This window comes from Cryptotermes secundus, unplaced genomic scaffold (genome assembly GCF_002891405.2).
Source record: "Cryptotermes secundus unplaced genomic scaffold, Csec_1.0 scaffold1688, whole genome shotgun sequence".
In the NCBI taxonomy this organism is placed as follows: domain Eukaryota; kingdom Metazoa; phylum Arthropoda; class Insecta; order Blattodea; family Kalotermitidae; genus Cryptotermes; species Cryptotermes secundus.
Window position 1 is genome coordinate 61,818 of NW_019734346.1, and position 19,899 is coordinate 81,716.

The window sequence follows — 19,899 nt, forward strand, 5'->3', positions numbered from 1 at the left end:
TCCTTGCATATGAGATTTAGAACTGCACAAAATACAATTAGAACTGCACATTTTGTGTAGAACTGCACGTTACAAAAACGCTGATCTAAAAAGGTAGAGAAAAACTGATTTTATATTTAGATTCAGCGCCTTAAATATAACTAAAATTAGTTCTAAAATCCTAGACACCAAAAAAAATTTTTTTTTGTAGGCCTGTCTTATTATAATAAGACTGTAACTTTAATTAGAATTCCTGAGGAAAATAGGCAATTTAAGAGACTTTGTCATACCTGGAATTTAGTATTAAAATGAATTTTAAATACATTTATTATGAATATGTGTGAATTGAATTCAGCTGTCTTTGGAGATTCTAGCGGAGAGTTCTTTTGAAAATAATAATTAGGCCGTCGTATTCCATAATTTGTAGGCCATTTCTTGACGAACTGAGCTACAATCATCTTCTCAACAAGAACTGAGCTCCATCGAGACAAAATACTCGTAAACTGCTTCAAGAAATCAACCAGTCCCACTCCTAGCGTATAATGCTTGTGAGCGATTTTAGGGGGCACCTACTACAGTGACAATAATTGCTATAGGCCTATGTACGAGTATAGACTATTCAGCCGTATGAATTTGTGTACAGGAGGAACACTCATTGCTATGAACAATACACATCGCGTGGAAACTGGTTCATCTTTAATGCATGCCTTTTGTGTGTTGCATTGTCAGTGATACCAGGGCCCGGATTTTGATGACATGAAATGTTTCTTCCTTGTATCCTATGCGATGCTCTTAAATATATAAATCTCGGATATGAGCTGCTTGTTACAGATATGTAAATTTTATAGGTAAATTTTTATCGCTTTTTTTACATTTTTAGGTTTAAGGTCATTTTTTTATTTTGGGGGCATTTTGTTGGTAAATTTTTGGACTTTTAAGGGTATTTCTTGTCATTTTTGTCCATTTTAGGGAATTTATCTTCATATGTTTTCTGAAATGTGAATAATATGGAAGCGAAGTGTTCTTTCTTTTCTCTTTTAGGTAATTTTTTTTTTATTTTTTCAGTCATTTCATAGGTCATTTTTAAAAATTTTCAGGTCATCAAAATCCGAGCCCTGCATATTACATTTTTGGGTCATATTTTAGGTCATTTTTCTGGATTTTTTTGGTAATTTTATAGGTCATTTTTTAAACATTCTCAGGTCATCAAAACCCGGGCCCTGGTGGTAACAAATCTGTCCTGCCATATTTCGACACTTAGGTTAATATTTGGAAATGATCTGTATTTTTACGCAACTGAGTTTAAGGTAGCATGAACATATAACACAAAATAACATCCATCTTCCGGAAAAATTGAAGCAGAAATTGTATTCAGACGTGTGTCATATATCCCACATAGTAAAATTTATGCCTCTGGAGGGATTCGAATACCGGCCGTCCTACATGACGTCAGTTAGTTTATTGACTGGTATATTTTAGCGCCCAGTAAAAATATATCTGCCCAATGAGTCGCTATCCACCACAAATCCCAGAAACAATATATTTTAATTTAGATTTGACACATCAAAATTTTATCTCGGCTGGTGCACCAGAAATAGGGACTAAGATTATAATAGTTTTTCTCAGGCAGTGCCAAAAGAGTGCTTTGCATTGGGTCACGACTGATACCTCCACCGTACTCCTAGAGAATTTAAGAGTCACTGAGCTGTTACGGAACTCCCCGCCTTTCATGGAACCTGACGAATCCGCGCCGTTATCAGAACATCGCGCCATTGGAACCTGTTGCAAACCAACTGAATCTATCCCGTATCCTCATACTTTACATTTCAAAAGCCTTTTTAATATTATTTTCTCAACTATGCCTAGGTAGTCCAAGTCGTTTCTTACGCTGTCGTTTATCTGAATAACATTTTGCGAGCCCTTCGTACGTTCTCTCTTTTCCGTATTTAAATAAATACTTAACGAACGTCTCATATCACTTACAATCTACTGTTACATGTACTCTTCTCCAGTAGTAATATATTTCGTTATGTGTCTCTCTGTAGGTACAGAAGAGTATCAAGTAGTGTTCAAACAGCGCAGTTTCTATGAACTGAACCCCGATATAAATCTGATACTGCTTGTTTCTGGAACCTGTGTGCACCTCAAAACACTAAAACACCTTCCCATTAATGTTCCATGTAAAGTTACAGGGGTCTGACGGAGCAAACAGTCAGCCCATTGAAGTAGGCAGGCGAGTGAAAGCATTAAATACTGGATACGTGTACTGTGGTATTCATTTCAGCAAGTGATACGTGCAAGTATGTATGACCGGTCATGACTTTACCACCAACCGACTCACTCCACAGCACGCTGTCAGAGTTAGTCAAACAGCCCGCAATGAACAAAACCGTGAATGAGCAGATGAACTCCATTTTTCACAACATTTACTTAATAAAAACCCCTTTGGGATTATAGTAACAAATCAAATTTTGATTCATGAGGAAATTCAGAGTAGATTTTAGTCGGGTAGCGCTTACTACCATTCAGTTCAGATCCTTTTGTCTTCTCGTCTGCTGTCTAAAAACGCAGATATCCAAATGAAGAAAAAAATTTCCACTGTAGTTCTGTATAAGTGTGGAATTTTGATCTCTGACAGGGAGGAACATAGACTGAGGGTGTTTAAAAACAGGGTGCTAAGGAGAATATTTGGACTTAACAGAGATAAAATAATATGAGGCTGTAAACGCGCATAATGAAGAGCTTCATAAATTGTATTCCTCGACAAATTTAATCAGAATGATCAAGTAAAGGAGGGTGAAATGAGCAAGGTATGTAGCACGCGTGGGAGAGGATTGCATAGGGTGTTATAAAAAACCTTACGGAAAGAACCTCTGTAAAGACATAGACTTATTTGAAAGAATATTAAAATGGATTTAGAGACACAAAATGGGGATATTAACTGGATTCATCTGGTTCGGGACGGAGGTCAGTAGCGGAATCCTGTGAACACGGCAATGAACCTTCGGGTTGCATAAAATTCCGGGAATTTGATGAATGGCTGAGCAACTTTTGGAGTCTCAAGAAGGACTCAGTTCCATAGGGTTCGATAGTAAGTTAGTTAGTGACTCCGTACACCAGATCGGCCTTCATGTTCCTGTATATGTCGTCTATAATATTAATTCCTTCTGTTCCTGCAGCTGTCTTCCTTTCATCTGTCTGGTCTGGCTGCTGAGAGACCATAAGGCGTGTATGACGTACAGACGGTGTTAGTTCACAGCTGTTCAGTAGGAAGGCAAACATCATGTTCTTTATTCCATAAAGTGATTGTCACTGGGCAGAGCTGCCGCGGTAAATAACACAGATTACGTAACGACACAACCTTTCGTTTTCAGAAACAGATGATCAAGTATAACCACATGTTTCGACCCATGTGGTCATCATAAGATGTTCAGTTCCTTGGACGAGGAAATTGCTGTCATCTCTTGTCGCTTATAGTGTCAATATGTAAGTCCTCTCGATGCGCATGCGCGTTTGAGTTGGTATTCGAGAACAAGACACTCAGCACAACACACAACAGGAGAGAACACAACCCATCAACTCAAACGCACATGCGCAACGAGAGGACATATACATAAGCGACAACAGAAGACAACAGTTTCCTAGCCAAAGATTTTAACATCTTATAATGACAACATGGGTCGAAACATGTAGAGATGAACTTTAAATTTTAAAGTGAATAATTTTAATAAACATTATAGAACATGGTGTTTCACGTGAGACTGTAAAGAAACTAATCGGCACTACGTGAAAATTGTAGCAGGATGCTACAATATCGTCACGAGCGATGAAAATTGGCGCGCTCATTATTGCCTAGCAACGAGCTATAACCATCCGTCCTACTGTTGAGCGCGCTTACGCCAGATGTTTATCACGCCGTTGCCTAGCTATACACATTACAATATTGTGACAAGTTATCTTACGTCCATCGCCGCGCAACGGCTACAATGGAAATTGTGGAGATCCCACAGCGACAGATCGTAGCGACGAATTGCCGTTGAGTAACAACGGATAAGACAAACACGTTACCTATCTATAAAGAGCATTCTCGAAGTAACGGATTGCCGAAAACATAAGGCGGAACCTTGGCGAGAGGTGTCCTCTAGTGAGTCTGCAGAACACCTACATAAGCCGAGAGCTACGGACAGCAAAAATACAGTTGGAACCTAGTCGAGACGTCGCAGAAGTCACGTGATACCACAAGCGATAATAACTGTATGGTGTATAAGTGTGAGTGGCCAATAAAGAGTCGCTAAATCCGAGACCCACGTGAAGTTATTTGCTGCGTGACACACCCAACACGTGACAATATAATATTACATTACCAATAATTCAGTCTTTTACCTTTCAGTCAACTCGACTTTCAAATCTTATGATTACGTATTATAATCTTTGAATTAATTAAACTAATCTAATATAGGCTTAGATACAGGAAACATTTCCATGCGGCAGAGCCCTACTGAGGAGATAATCGTCACATATTCAAAAAAGTGTACTACCTTCTCGCAGGGTGTTCTGCTTTTAACTTGATTGTCGTGGGGTACGCTTATTCATTAGCCCTGAAAATGTAGGCAGTATTTTCCTCCGAAATGTGGGTAGAATTCTACCAGACTACATGACGTCATATACCAGAAAAGAGTACTCTACAAGGAACATAACCTTTTCTGTTTGCTGTACATTCAATGAAATGCACACGAAAATATCGAATGTCAGTCTGTCTACGAGGAATACGATATTTGCACTATCGATTATGTCTGTAAAAACAGATTTGTAAATTTTATTTTCGCATATACGTGGCATATATGGGAAAGTTCTGTGATTGTCAACAAATTTGGAAGGATTTACAGGTTTGCAGCACTTCTGAACACGAATAAGTGGATTTGGAATGGCGCCTCTCTGCCTGTCTGGATTATGTACGGATGTGTGCTTCGCTAGCGCCAGAACAGTTTGACAGGGTTTATCTCTATTCGGCATTTAAGAGTTTATTCACCACAGACAGGGGTCCGATGAATGTGAACATTCTAGCTCCACAAAATACTGGCCCTTATATAGGCTCCAGAAACAAAACAAAATATGAAATTCTGGTAACAAATAATCGCCAATTTTTCTTTGATGCGATATGGACGGCACAGAAAGACACCTCTAACAATTTTTCTTTGCAGCGGGAACGTGTTTACCGAGCCGTTGCCACGCAACATTAGGGGATACATAATTCAGTCCAATAAATGGCTGCTGGTCCGCGCCAGCACAGTGATGTTTGGTTCCGAGTTTCACGGGACTCAGCCGTTTTTACTACATCACGGCTGTGGAAGCTTTCAAAATACCACTTCGGCGGTAAAAGATAAAGTTGTCCCTGTACTTAACTAAGTATACGTCATGAAGGCGTATTAAGGAGTGGACGTATAGATCCACGGCTTCTTTACCTGAGCACAAATTGGAGGTCAGTCGCATCGGAGGTATATATACTAAAATTGGGGATACAGACAGACCCATATACTCTTCTTCGAGATGACACGAACTGTACAGAAAGCGATGCATCCAACAATTAATCTACTGTTGCGTGCATATTCGTTACCGCGAAAAAGTGTTTACCGAGCATTTGCCTAGCAAAGGCAGGGTTTATGCATATGCATACACACCGGCTTATGGGAGGGATTTATCAAGTACGCCGCTGAGATGGGCTCAGGTGCCATGACATACGTATATACCAAGTTTAATACTGGTAAAGGCATTCAAAAATTTATAGAGATACACAGACACAAAGGTGATCTCATAAGTTTAATTTATTTTTTCCAAATAGGGAAAGTAAAAAGAGATACAGCTGTCCCTGTAAGAGACCGTGAAAACCCATAGGGTTGTGAGACATCGAGATTCCAACATTTTCTAGACCGTCGGTTCACAGATGGCGGTAAGGTTGTCAGCCTCACCCACGGGTCGCCCTTTACCCCCAGTAAGATTCCAGGTACTCATTTCTGTTAGAGGCTTACTCGACCGCTGGCTCATACTGCGGCTGGACGTATTAGGTCGATAGGAAAATCCAATTACCTCACTGGAAATCGAACTCGTGACCTTCCGCATTTTAGCATAGTGCCTCAATCAACTACGCTACCGCCTGTCCCAAAATAAGGAAAGTATGATGAACTAAAATAAAATTGTGATTTTCTCGAAAGTCTATAACTACTTTGATTATATTTCATTAGTGTATGGGAACTACCGGCCCAAACAGAACCGCCTAGATAATTTCTTCCGGAAAATAACAAAATTCACACAAGGGGCCCAAATGCGAAATGTGAGTTCCGAAAAGAGCTTGACCGATTTTGAGTAATTTCCGTCATCTACTGAAACTATGGACTGCGGTTATTGTGCTGCACTTAAAAGTAACAGATCATTCTCTAAATAACTTATTTTAGGAGCGAAGAAGGCTGTGAACGTGAAGTAATGAAACAACTATCGTTACGTCACACGTACACGTACCAGCTTGCATATTCAGTAAACGAAAATGGCCTACCGAAAGGCAGTTGATTTCATCGCCAAGGTAAAACTTCGAAAGCCTGAACAGATTTTTATGAAATTTGGTACGTATATCATATAACCTGAGACCATCTCAAAAGCACAGTTCACATTTCCTTCCCATCAGTAATGCAAATATTGCAGTCTTTCAATTTCGAGGTAATGACGGTAATATTGCTTGAGTACGGGAACAACCCTTCATGAAACTAGGGAAGTACATCATGCCACCTGAGGTCATCCCAACAGCATACTTCATAAATCCGCCCACCCAGTAATACCGACACAGCAGCTTCCGAAATTCTTTATTGACTTTATTGTCCAAATATGTTTAATTTTCTTCTTTTTTGTCGTATCAAATACTCAAATTGTAGTGAAAGAAAACAGGAGATTAGTTCTTCCCAGGACTTTTTGTTTCTTGTATTGTTTAAAGAACCATATCTGCTATAGAACTTAGGACGGCCGCACACCAACTGCGGCAAGACAAGCATCAAGACATGAAACAAAAGACGCAATTTCTCGACGTCAGCATCATGACTCAGACCGGCTTGCGGCTGTTTTCATAATCTCATTCATTTCAACTGTACTCCTTTCTTTGCGTCATGTCGCAGATATAGTGTCTTGACTGTTACATGTCTTGACGCATACCGGTTTGCGGCCTACCTTAGACTCCGGCGACAGAATGAAAATACTCCGCAAAAGGCTGACACCAGCTTCTACTAGCTAACAAATGAAATCATCACGCAATAATGTTATCCTAGGTATTGAATATGAAATGTAGCCCATCTGCGTCTACTTATGGCACCAAACTGACGTTGGAAGCAATTTAAAGAACTTAATTCCGGTGAATAAAATCAACTTATTAGCGAATTCTGAGTTGGACTTGCTCTAATTGGGTCCCCTGAGGCGCAGTCTGGTGGCGACGAAGAAAGAGGGAACTGCTCGAATTGTTAAGAGTTGGATATTTTCGTTCCCGTTTATGAGTTCACTGAGGGGTGAAGAAGGCATAAAAATGGTGCGTATCCGGTTATTTCGAGGCAGAGGCCAGGCCTGCTGTCAGTAAAACGCATAATTGTGCGCAGAACATATTTCATATGACTAACTCGTTTAAAATATATGACTGTTCGGGATTTCACTCTTCATCTTCAAGTAATAAGACAACTGCTATGAAATCACTAAACGGAGCCAGTATATATCAGCAATAGTAGGTGCAGTAGTAGCAGTACTGGTAGTAATACTAGTAGTAGCAGTACTAGCAGTAGTGGTAGTAGTAGTAGAGGAGGTAGTATTACCAGTAGTAGTAGTAATGGTACTACTATTATCTCAATGGTGGTGGTAGTGATAGTAGTAGAGCAGTAGTAGTAACACCACTAGTATGCTAACAACACTAAAAAGTGTTTGTTAAATATTTTAAAATGTAATTAACTACGTACAGTCGTTGTTCTTGTTGCTACATGTTTCGGCCGCAAACATGGGCCATCATCAGGCAACATTTATTACTTACGGAGACCACTGCACATACACTTTGTCCTTAGTACTCTCAGGCACATCGTTGTTGTTGTTGTTGTTGTTGTTAATTTGCTTTGTAGCATATTTTCATCCTATTTTTTTAGCGGCCGTTTCAGTGTTCCTTTGTAATGTGTCGTTTAATGCAGGTGTGTGTGTGTGTGTTAGTGCTGTTTGTTCCTTATACAGCACTAAAACACAATTGAAATGAACAATACATTAAAATACACGTATATTATCCAGGCATGCTCGTAATTTCCGCTAATGGGCCTTCATATTTCGATCGCTTTAAATTTACACAATATGAACTTCCAAAATTCCCATTCTGGCGCAAAGTTCTATATACCTGTTAGTATCTCAAATCTGGTCACACAGAATGTGTACTTCTTAATTATGTTTATTACTTATTGACCGCCTTTGTGGTCTAGTGGTCAGAGTACCTTGCTACAGATCTCGAGATCCCAGGTTCGATTCCCGGCGCTACCAGATTTCTTCTGAGAAGTAGTGGATTTGAAACGGGGTCCACTCAGCCTAATATGATAACTGAGGAGCTCTTTCAAGGAAATAGCGGCTCCGGTCTAGAAAACGGAGGTGGGGAACCGTTTTGCTGACCACGTAACCAAACTATCCGCATACATAAGTTGGCACTAACTTCGCCGACAAGCGGTGGTCGCTCGGTCGGTATAGTTCGCTTGCGGACTACAGGCCATGGGGTTTGTTTTATTTATTTATTTACATCTGATAATGGTCAGTTTTCCGAAACATGTACTGTTGACATTACTGTATATGTTAGAATCGATTTTGTAAAAATCAGAACGAATATATTTCGTTGTTGTGACGGCCCTGACACCATCAAGAATAAGCAATGTTACGATCTAACACTACGCAACATTTCACGTGCCGAGCTACCATAATCATATTGCAATGTGACAACAGACTCCAGTCGGTCTCCAAGTTTCTGTTTGACACTCTGCAAATAAATAATTTTAAAAATGTATATTACTTTCGAAGATCCATTGCTGCATAGAATCTGAGCATTATATATTTATTCGTCTTACTGTAGCTCCCACCTCCATTGTTCGCACGACAATGATGCTTAAATCACTGTGAATGTGGTGTAGTCTGTAATGCATATTGTGACGTGTTGCGCTATGGAGGACAACCCCTCCCTACCCAGCGGTGACGTGGCGACATCGGAGCGCTGTCGTTACTAGGGTAACAGTCAAGTCAACATTCCTTCCCCTACCCCGCCAGCGGTGACGTGACCAAGGGATGCTGCAGTTGCTATGACAGCCGTAAACAACTCCTGACAGCGTTGTTAGTAACACCTGTAAACACGGCGACTAGGCAACAAGGAAGCGAGGCGTTTCCCGTTGCCCGGCTGAGGGTTTATAAGAGAAGTGCACTGCCTACGAAGAGAGCTGGAGTATAGCAGCAGTCGCGGAAAGAAGAACCGGACGTGTGTGATAATCGGTGATAGTTTGTGATAACTGAGAAGTTATTGGGAGTGTGTAATACAGTTGCACTTGTATAACTCCCGCGTTATAAAAACGTGTAGACTACTGAGGATAGAGTGAATTGATTATTGTGTAGGGTTGTAAATTGTGTAAACCCGTAACAGTGTTATAATTATTTGTAGTTACGACTTGTAGGTTGTTAAATAAACCAGTTAACAATCTGAACGGCGTCTTCAGAGAAAAAAACACGTTACAATATATTCGTACCAAGTTTCATGACAATCCGTCATTTCGCTCGAAATTCATCAGAGGAACAAAAACAAGGATAATGATTTTCTATCTTTGCTTGCAGAATTAGTCTAAAATCTTCCCCATCTCCACCACAGAATCCACATTCATTTCTGTAAGCCACCGCAATGAGAAGTCGACTTCCGCAAATGCACACGCAGGCGCAGAACAAGGAGCAGATAAGCTTCGTACAAAGCAGGAGTTAAGCCCTTTGCGCTCACCTTTGGATGTTCCTTGACCGGAACCAACACGCGAATGGTAACTTTCAGGGGCTTTTCCTTGATGATATCTGCAAAACGTCGCTCATCAGTGCCCGACCGGTTGCCGCTACTGTTGGCCTGCAGGGGCCGTCCCCCATTCTGCAACCGTTCCAATTCTGAAACAAGTGCAAATGAGTTTGATTTAGGACCATAAGTAAAAAAAACGGAAAATATAGGAATATGTTCGTTTGCATGCTGTTTAATGAAATTTTATCAAACACAAGGGTCATTTACTGAGCGAATGACCAAGCACTGTGAACCGGAGAAGAGGATTCAGTAGGGACCTGTCGTGGTGTACCTAAATACTGTCAGCATTCGTCTCGCTTTGAGGAAGAGCAGAGGAAACCCAGTAAGGAAGTTCGGAAATGCGGCCAGAAATAATAACGGTTACTGTTATAACAATCCTCTTCTTCTCTCATATTATACTCTGGTTTCCGTAGAATATGTAACTCCTCTAATGGTGAGGGCACACCAAGGAAACTGGCAACCGCAACGCAACCGCAACGCAACCGCAACGCAACTACAATTTCCGAGAATTATTATCAGCCTGAGTTCAACACATGTTACTGAATGGAGCAGAGCAAATTGAGCAAACGTAAATTGCGGTTGCGTTGCGGTTGCCAGTTTCCTTGGTGTGCCATCGCCCTAAGGTTCATATAACGATAATATCGTAGGAAACCGGAAACACCTTCTTTTGTTCGATAAATTGGCGCCCAATATTTTACAAGTTATCCGGGCAAGCTATGCGTAATGTTGCACCCTTAATATTATTAACAGTTTTAATAATTGTCATCATCGGTGTCAGGATCAATTTAGATAAGTACGAGGAACGGAAGCAAACTATGTGCGACTTGAATCACATGAAGGTGTTAAGTCGCGAAAACAATTATCTTGTGGGAACGTCGTTTCATCCCCTACAAGGATCTGAATTAACATCTCTCTCTCCCAGACAAGAATTCGTCTCCAATTGCCTGATTTTAACGAGCCGAAGTCAATATGAAGCGGGCATAAGCCAATCACGTAATGACTCTAAGAAGAAAGCAGTTCCCAGAGACAGAACTCGAATCCCTCACGTGGAAGCAGTCATCACCTAGTACCGTAAAATTTACCCATACCCTCCCGAACACAAACGTAACAGCTATACGTGTCAAAAGAAACAAATTCGTGTCTCCAGAAATCTACTGACTTGCCTACGTAGTGACTTCTTCCAACTTCCGTTCACTCAAAATGAATGCAAGACAAGGCAATTGTCTTGCATCCAGATACAAGGAAAAACTCGTAACTCAATAATAGCTCAGTCGTTCCATAAGAAATGGCTGTCGAGAACAATAAACGTACATGGAGAATATGTAACAGGTCTGGTACTGTCACACTGCTACGGTACATATGTCAACTTCTACTCGTACTCGAGAAAATTCACGTTCAAATCTTGTGCTGACCGACATTCTGTGATTTTCGCCCACTGCTGCCAGGCAAAGACGAAAACTGTAGCAGAACAAAGCTCTCTTCAAATCTTCACTCCCCATCGCCCTTCCTGTCATCGTGGTGTAACTTACACTGATGGATAAGAGTAAACAATTGAGCGAATAGAGAAAAGCTAGCTTGCACAATGGTGTGAGATTTTGTTCCCTCGCTACTAGCGACAGTTCTGTGTGACAGAATTCCGAACCAAACTGCAAGCAAAGGACTGTTCATATACGGGAAAGAATCTATTGTGCAGAGAAACGAAGAAAAGCTATTGCAGAGGCAACTTGTTGCGCCGTAGAAATGGATGGTACTCAGGGGTAAAGATCTCTGCCCTTGCGTAAGGAAGTGGTGTTGTATTCATAAACATAGTACATGTCACAACGAAAAGATTCAAAAACAAAAATAATAATTATCAACAACGTATGAATTAACAAGTATTAAAAACTTTTCCTCTCACCTTTCTTGCTATAAATGGCGTTCCAAAGGTTGGTAAAGTCACATGCAGGTTCAAAGTTCTTTGCATTAGAAATACATTTGTGGACTCTATCCATAACACTGTCCAGCACTTTGCTCGTCAAGGAACAGCGCGACATGCGCCATGTTTGTAGAACAGACGAAGTTTCATTCTGCACGTCTCAAGATATCAAGTAAAGTTGTGTTAGAGTCTCTTTACGGTTTTATAATTTCATAATGAGGAGAATTCATTTTTTGGCAATATGTACTAATGGTGAGGACTGGAAATATTCCAAAAACCCGGTGGCCCACGTGATTAAATACTCGGTGAATATATGGTATCGGGGCTATTATATGTATTTGAACCTTCTGTCAACGCACATCGCAATAAGAAAAATCAGGTACAATAAAATAAAAATAACAAAAAGAAATAATATATGTATAAGAAGACATAAGGGAAAATGGAAGAAAAGAAATAACGATGTAAGAAATGAAGACAAAGTAAGGAGATATGACGAAAAAATGATTCTTATGTCTGCGCATGTGCGGATGAATATGGCTATCGTCTGTAATGCATACGAGTATAGGTACGCCTGATTCGATCAAGTAACAAAACAAAGAGTTTAGTGGGGGGTGGAGTCCAAATGGATCCACTTGGCACGGCGGTCACTGATTGGCCTATTGTACCTGCCCGGGTAATTATGATGATGGAGAATTTGGTGGAATGAAGATTGGCAGGGAAAATCGATGTACTCGGAGAAAACCCGCCCCGGCGTCAGTTTGTCCGCCACAAATTCCACTTGACCAGAACCCGGGTCGCCGCTGTAGGAAGCCAGCGACCGACCGCTGGAGCTATGGCGCGGCCTGATGCATGGGACTTGGTGAATATATTAAAATCCTGAGAATAGTTACTCTGAATCGGAAATGACGGGAAAATGTCTCCCTCACGTGACTGAATAGTCTCTCTCTCTCTTTCCTGTTGCTCCCACTTCGGAGCAGAGGGCATCCGCTTTGCTTCACTTCAGTTTCTTAGTCCTAAGACAATCGGTAGGACTCCTTGGACGGGGGATCAGCCCGTCGCAAGGCCGCTACCTACACAGGACAACACCAACAGAATACATTCACACAGACATCTATGCAATGAGTGGGATTCGAACCCACGATCCCAGTGTTCGAACGGGCAAGATCGCGCGGCCACTGTGACCGGCAATTTCAGGGTCTGGCCATGGAAATTAAGAACCCTTCAAACAATTTCCTACCCTGTGGTAGCTGTGGACGCATCCAACTGGTATTCTGTTCCATGCTAAATATTTTGCAGCAGTTTATGATGAGTGCAAACAGCAGCTGCTATTATTCTGTTTAAAGTATTTCATAGTTTCAGGAACTGAGGAACAAATCTGCATTCTCGATATACGTGTAGAAAGTGTCCTGTAGAAGGAAGTCGAGAGGAGTCACGAGAACCATAGGAGTTTCTCAAGAGCTGTGCGTCCTCAAATACTCCTAAAAATATTCAAAGGATAAATATTTCTATACCAATATGGCCATTTATTGCGCGTTACAATTCACGAATTACTGAGTACCTATCGTCATGAGGCCTGTAAGAAGCCTCCTTGAAAATCAGATCCTTAAACCTCTCTTCGTGTACGAGTAGTTCGGGCCACTCGACCTCGTAATCAATTGATGCATCCTTCACTTTAATAATTAGTTCTCTCTCTGAAATTTAGCACGCACTGCTACTGTGGCTTTACTGCGGATTAATGAGGTCACGGCTTACTTAGGGATTATGGAATATAAGGTTCCCCCAGCATTCATCCCGTCGCAATTACTGCCAGACATTCAATGAAGAGGAGTGAAAATTTGAAACGTCGATAATCCGCATGTCACTTATTCTTTCATGAACACTCTTAGCAACGCAGACGTGGGGGGAGGGGGGTTCATTTGATGGGCAACGGCGAAAATTGTATGAAACTACCCATAGGCTCTGTCCGAGCGTTGTTAACCCTGTTACTGCCAGGCATAATGTTGCAAGATATGCAAAAATATTCTTAGATTTTAAAGGTCTCTGACGATGATGTATAACATTCAGAATTGGTGGGTTTTCGGACTCAGTCCATCGTCCGGTGCTCTAAAAACTAGAAAATACAACGTTTCGGAAACTCGATCTGTTTCCGTCCTCAGGTAACACCTACTCGGTTGGGTTCCTTAGAAAGAGTGGTTGACGTTAGCTCCCTCTAAGGGACCCAACTGAGCAGGTGTTTCCGAAACAACGTGTTTTCTAGTTTCTAGAATATCGGACGATGGACGAAGTCCAAAAACCCCAGTAATTTTGTAGATTATATTCTTGTTGCTTCTGACCTCTCCCCAGAACTTCTGCTACAGACAGGAAGATAATTTGTAGGATTTGAGGTTCTCAGAGCAGTGGGAATAAAGAGTTATCATATAATATAGTGTAGCCTGTTGAAAGTCAACAGATGTTTCGGAGGATAATGTTGCCTCCACCTTCAGGGTTGGAAATGCCATGTAAGAAACAAGCTTGAAGAAAGTAGCAAGCTTGCAGAGCGACATGTTCCTCCGAAACATCGATTGACCTGCAGCGAAGAATATGATGTTACATCAACAAAAAGATGGTTCTTTACTTCTGCCTGACAATGACAGGATTTACGGATCTTGGGCCCAACCTGTGTATTTATACAAATATTTCTTTCAATTTAGGCTCGTACGTAAAATAAATTTATAATTACATAACTTGTTGATCTATTTCAGCAGAAATCTTCATTAATATTGGTTCAGAGGAAGTGAAATTTGTCGGACACAAATTTCACACAGTCGCAAAACAGAGAGGTTCCAACAGCGCTTGGGCATGCTGCGGCACGACTAGTTCTAATAGTAGTTAAGCGATTATCATTAAACCGAAAGGTAAATATAGCTTTTGGGTAGTTACATTCATGTCCATCCTACAAAATTCTAACACCAACAGTAGTTACATATTTTTCTAAGATCTATTGCCACATAATTTCCAGGACCTCAGAATGGAAGAGGGCAAACATTCACAAGAGGCAAAGACCTGCTTAAGACTAATTTAGTGGCCACTACGAAATATTAACAGCAATGAACCAGCAAATATTATAAAAAAACAACATTTTTACGTTACTACTTCTCTGTTAATTCGAGCTTATGTTTACAGGCATCATATAGTTTGAAAACGACGTATAAGATAAAAGGCGGAGTGCTCATAATCATGTTCCCTAAGGAATAACATAACATTTAACAGGGTCACTGACTCCTTGTAGAGTGAGTGCGGTAGGTACATTCCCGACTCGAGCAAGTAGACGGAACAACCTACCGGTCCAGTGGGGACTAAATTTTCCCTCTGACGGCAGAGTTTCACAGGAATTTGTGTATTAGTGTGTAAAAAGGTAAGGGTAAAGCTATCCTTGTAACAGGCCATGGAGAGATGTCGAGGCTCCCACATTATCTAGACAATCGGCTCAGAGATTCAGAGATGGCGGTAAGGTTGTCAGCCTTACGCGCCGGCCGCTCTTTACCCCCCCCTTCCCGGAAAATTCCTAGTACTCATTTCTGGTAGAGGCTAAATGAACTCCAGGGCCATAATGTTGCTGGAAGGGTTAGGCTAATTGAAAAATCCAATGACCTCATCGGGATTCAAACCCGCGACCTTCTAGCTTGTAGCATAGTGCCCCCCTGTATTAGTGTGTACAGAACTCATATCGATAATCCAGAAACTGAGAAACAGGAGGCCAGACACGTCCTGCAGTATATCAAGAGACACCACACAGAGAATTGTATGGATCTCTGGACAAACTAAACAGATTAGATAAAATTGATAGCGGGATTTAGGGTCTTTGTTGTAAAGTTAAGGGACTTGCACAGTCGTCACAGAATCGCGTGACTAGGTGATATACTGCTCCAATTCGCATCTTCACACCGCACTACCCTCAGGTCAATTCTAATGACACGTAAGCACGAATATAAGGTCATTCTCTATTTTTCAAATGAGAATATAAGATTTTTTAACAAAAGTGAATACGCCATTCGGTTCTGAGGGTAGTGCCCAAAAGAGTAAGAACTGCACCATTAAGAAAGAATACTGTCATGTGTTGGTTTGAGACAAGGAGTTTGAACTGGTAATTGTATTTATTGAAAGACTGAAACTCGGAACTACGAGTAATTACAGCGCTCTCGCTAATTCACGCACTCGACTTCTCACTAAAGCACACACTAAATCTTCATAGTATTTAAACACTAACTGATCCCTCTTCTGCTGGCATCATTACCGGCGACAACCGCCTAGCACTTAACCCACAGCTCCAATTGTCCTCACATTCCCGACTGCGATTCATAACTGGCTGCTCTAGCAATATAGCGTCGGAGCGGACCCCATTTAAAACACCGTTGCCAATAGTTTCTCTCTTATTGCTTACGTATCTGTTGCGACGGAAAATAGCTTTCACGTGGTTTACTGACCGTTACGCAGTAACGGGTGGCTTCTCTTGTTAAACTATACCGTCACCATTTCATAATATATCCAAATGTAATAAATATAATTATAGATATTTTTTTACAAATATCATTAGAATAACAAATTACAGCTAATAATCACATTCTTCATATTCATTCCTAAGCACCTGAAATCAAGGCCACTTTTCTTTTATAAGAAAAAGTATTTCAAAAGTCTCCTTACATTCGGGCCAATTCAGTACGTTCCAAATCTACACTCAGGTTTCCTAAGTGAAGTCTTCTCTTGAGGTTCCAAACTGCTGAGGCATTTTTCATTCCTCATTTCACTGGACTGGGTGCGAACTCATTTCAGGCAAGTAGAACTCCGAGTACCAGCAACGGAAAACTATTCACAAGGAACCACTGCTATGGCTGGACCAGGAGATCAAGCAGATTAATTCGCAGGCCATGGATATACGTACATTTGCGTCGTGAAGCGGGCTACATCGATCCAGGGTCAGCAGGCAGATACGGTTCGTGTTAGGAGCAAGATGTTGAAGGGAAAAAGAATAATCTGATAAAAGAATTGAGAAGAGAATATTTCATGGTGTAACAAAGATGACGGAGCGAAGGCACTAGGTCTGACTGGAGTAAGCACGTTCTGTCTTGAGTCCCGGTCGCAACAGGACTGGTTCCAGAGCTATGTACACCAGTATGCCGCAGCTTCGTATGACTATTAAGATTCATTTAAAGTAAAGTGAATCACTGCGAATTTTCTATACAAAATGGAGGAAATAAATGCATAATATGGAGGTTTTATCTGTTTGTGTCTCTAACTGTCCATAGGTATCATATCCGAAGAAAAGTAAAGTTGTCCCTGTGCGAAACAAATTAAACACTACGCCATGTAGGCGTATGGGGAAGTGGCTGTATAGGTTCACGGTTTCTTGACCTCGGCACTAGCTGGAGGTGTGTGGTCAGGTTCACGCCCCTGCCGCTTTACCCCCGGGGAAGAGCCCCCGGTACCCATTGGATAGGAGGTTGGGTGGACCACAGAACCGGTCTAGACGACGTGGAGGAAAGAAAATTAGTGACCCTAACGGGACTCGAACTCCGAGCCCTTGGTCGTCCAGCCGGTAGGCAGTCGCTATGCCGATTATGCTATCCGGGCTTTGTGTGTGTGGTGCATGAATATGCTTTGTATTGTGTTTTGTTTGCGAAAGGCTATTTTTTCGCGTTTTTAAAAAGCTAGGTAATTCGTCTTACTTCTTTGCCGTATTATCTAAAGTGGCCCATTTTATTTCTACATTACAGTAACGGCGGACGCGGCAAGAAATAATTGCGCAAGGAAAAATAAAGAATTATGTTCTCAAGCAAATGTGTTCTAATGTGAACGACTAAAATGCTAAAACATTGGAATATTTTAACGTAAGAACTAATGTAGCGCAGCAGCCTCATCAAACGAACAGTTGGCTGAGTATGGCTAACTAAGGCCGAAACATGTAGTAGTTCGATTGTGATTTTGATAATATTTTAAATTAAGGAGAAGTTGCAAACAAAGTTGCAGTTAATAGGGAGGAAGCGTGCACACGGGATTTGGAGTGGAAATTAGATTAACTGAACAATTGTAACTGTAGGTAAATACAACAGCTGTACGGATCTACACACTCTATAAATCACTATTGCAGTACACATGAAGTCTTCTATGTCTTCACCAGACGTTGCTAGGTTACGGTTCTCATCAATGGAGACTCTCCTGCTCTCGTGTTTAAGTCCTTGCCGGCTGGTTACCATTTCACAAAAAGTCATGGCCACAACTAACTCTTAACTAACTATAACTAATGCCCACTGACCCTTAACTATTACTTTTTTTTCCTTTTGGGGCTACAGCCCATTTTAGCTCTTGGCCTACCTCCATGAAACTCTCCGTTTCACTTCGGTTTACTAGATCTTAGATATTCAGTAGGATATTTTGGGCGGGTGATCAGCTCGTCGCAAGGCCTCTGCCTGTACATAAACACAGAAAATAAGCGCGATCACATACACACACACACACTAAACACCCATGTTCTGAGTGGGATTCGAAGCCACGATCCCGGCTTCCGCGCAAGCGAAGACTGTGCATGCCCTACACCGTTCAACTACTGTGGCCACCCATTATTATTAATATTATTATTATTTTATTATTAGTGAGGTAGGACTGAGTCCACTTGGTACTGCGGTAACTACTGGCCTATTGTACCAGCCCCGGATGGTAGAGGATGATGATGATGATGATGATTGTGGAGCAATTGGTTGAATGAAGATTTGGCAGGGGAAACCGAATATGATGATGATGATGATGATGATTGCGAAGCAATTGGTGGAATAAAGATTTGGCCGGGGAAGCAGGAGCACTCGGAGAAACCTTCCCCATTGCCACTTTGTCCACCACAAATCCCGCACGATCAGACCCGGCCTCAAACCCGGGCCGCCGCAGTGGGAAGCCAAGTGTTAACCGCTTGAGCTATGGAGCGGCCACCGACTCTCAACTATTTTTTTATTGCTAGTGGAGTGGGACTAAGTCCCTTGAACTGCGGCAACTTCTGTCCTTTTGTACGAGCCCCAGATGATAGGTTAGGGTGATTGTGGAGCAATTGGTGGAATGAAGGTTGGCAGGGGAAACCGAAGTACTCGGAGAAAACCTGCCCCAGTGTCACTTTGTCCACCACAAATCCCACCTGACCAGACCCGGAATCGAACCCGGGCCGCCGCGGTGGGAAGCCAGCGACTAACCGCTTGAGCTATGGCGCGGCCGACTCTCAACTAACTACTAGTCAAAGTCAAAATCACGTTATGACTAACAATCAGTCGGCCTGTCACTTCTGCTGTCCAGCACCATCTGAGGTTCAAGACCAGATTTGTGTTAATGTTAGACAGTTGCGAATTTGTCAGTGTAGAGCGCCCTCTCTGACGAGAGGACGGGTCTGTCATTTGCGAGATTATAGTCAGCAGTACATATTGTCTGTATTTAAATTGTTACTTGCCGGTATTCTACATAGTCAGTTATCAACAGTCCGGCTCCTTGTGGATACATATCATTTACAGTTTTATAAGTAATTATAGTACATATATATATATCAGAGTATGAAGATGATGAAGTGGAAAAAAGTGTATGACACAATTGAAGAAATTCTTCAGGAAGATGGAAAAGGTGACACAAACAGCATCATATTGGGAGACTGAAATAGCATTGTGGGAGATGAACCATATCAGCATATTGTTGGATCACATGGACTAGGAAGAAGGAATCACAGGGGTCAAATTCTTATTGACTTTTGTGAAAGAAATGGACTGGTTGTCACCAACACTTCGTTCAAGAAGCCAAAGAGAAGAATTTACACATGGAAGGCACCTGGGGATTGGAGGAGGCATCAGCTGGACTACATCCTTGTGAAACATCGATTCAGAAACAGTGTGAAGGATGTGAAGACGATGCCTGGGGC

The 19,899-nt window shown here is 41.5% G+C and overlaps 1 protein-coding gene across 1 annotated transcript in view; it reads right to left on the bottom strand.

The window, feature by feature from the left end:
* LOC111868711 overlaps positions 1-19,899 on the bottom strand; it is a gene marked incomplete at its 3' end in the record, with an annotated part of 196,097 nt that overhangs the window by 51,415 nt on the left and 124,783 nt on the right. The window contains exon 3 of the mRNA XM_023859628.2: positions 9,998-10,152. Coding sequence (XP_023715396.1) covers positions 9,998-10,152 — 155 coding nt within the window. The remainder of the gene's footprint in view (positions 1-9,997; positions 10,153-19,899) is intronic.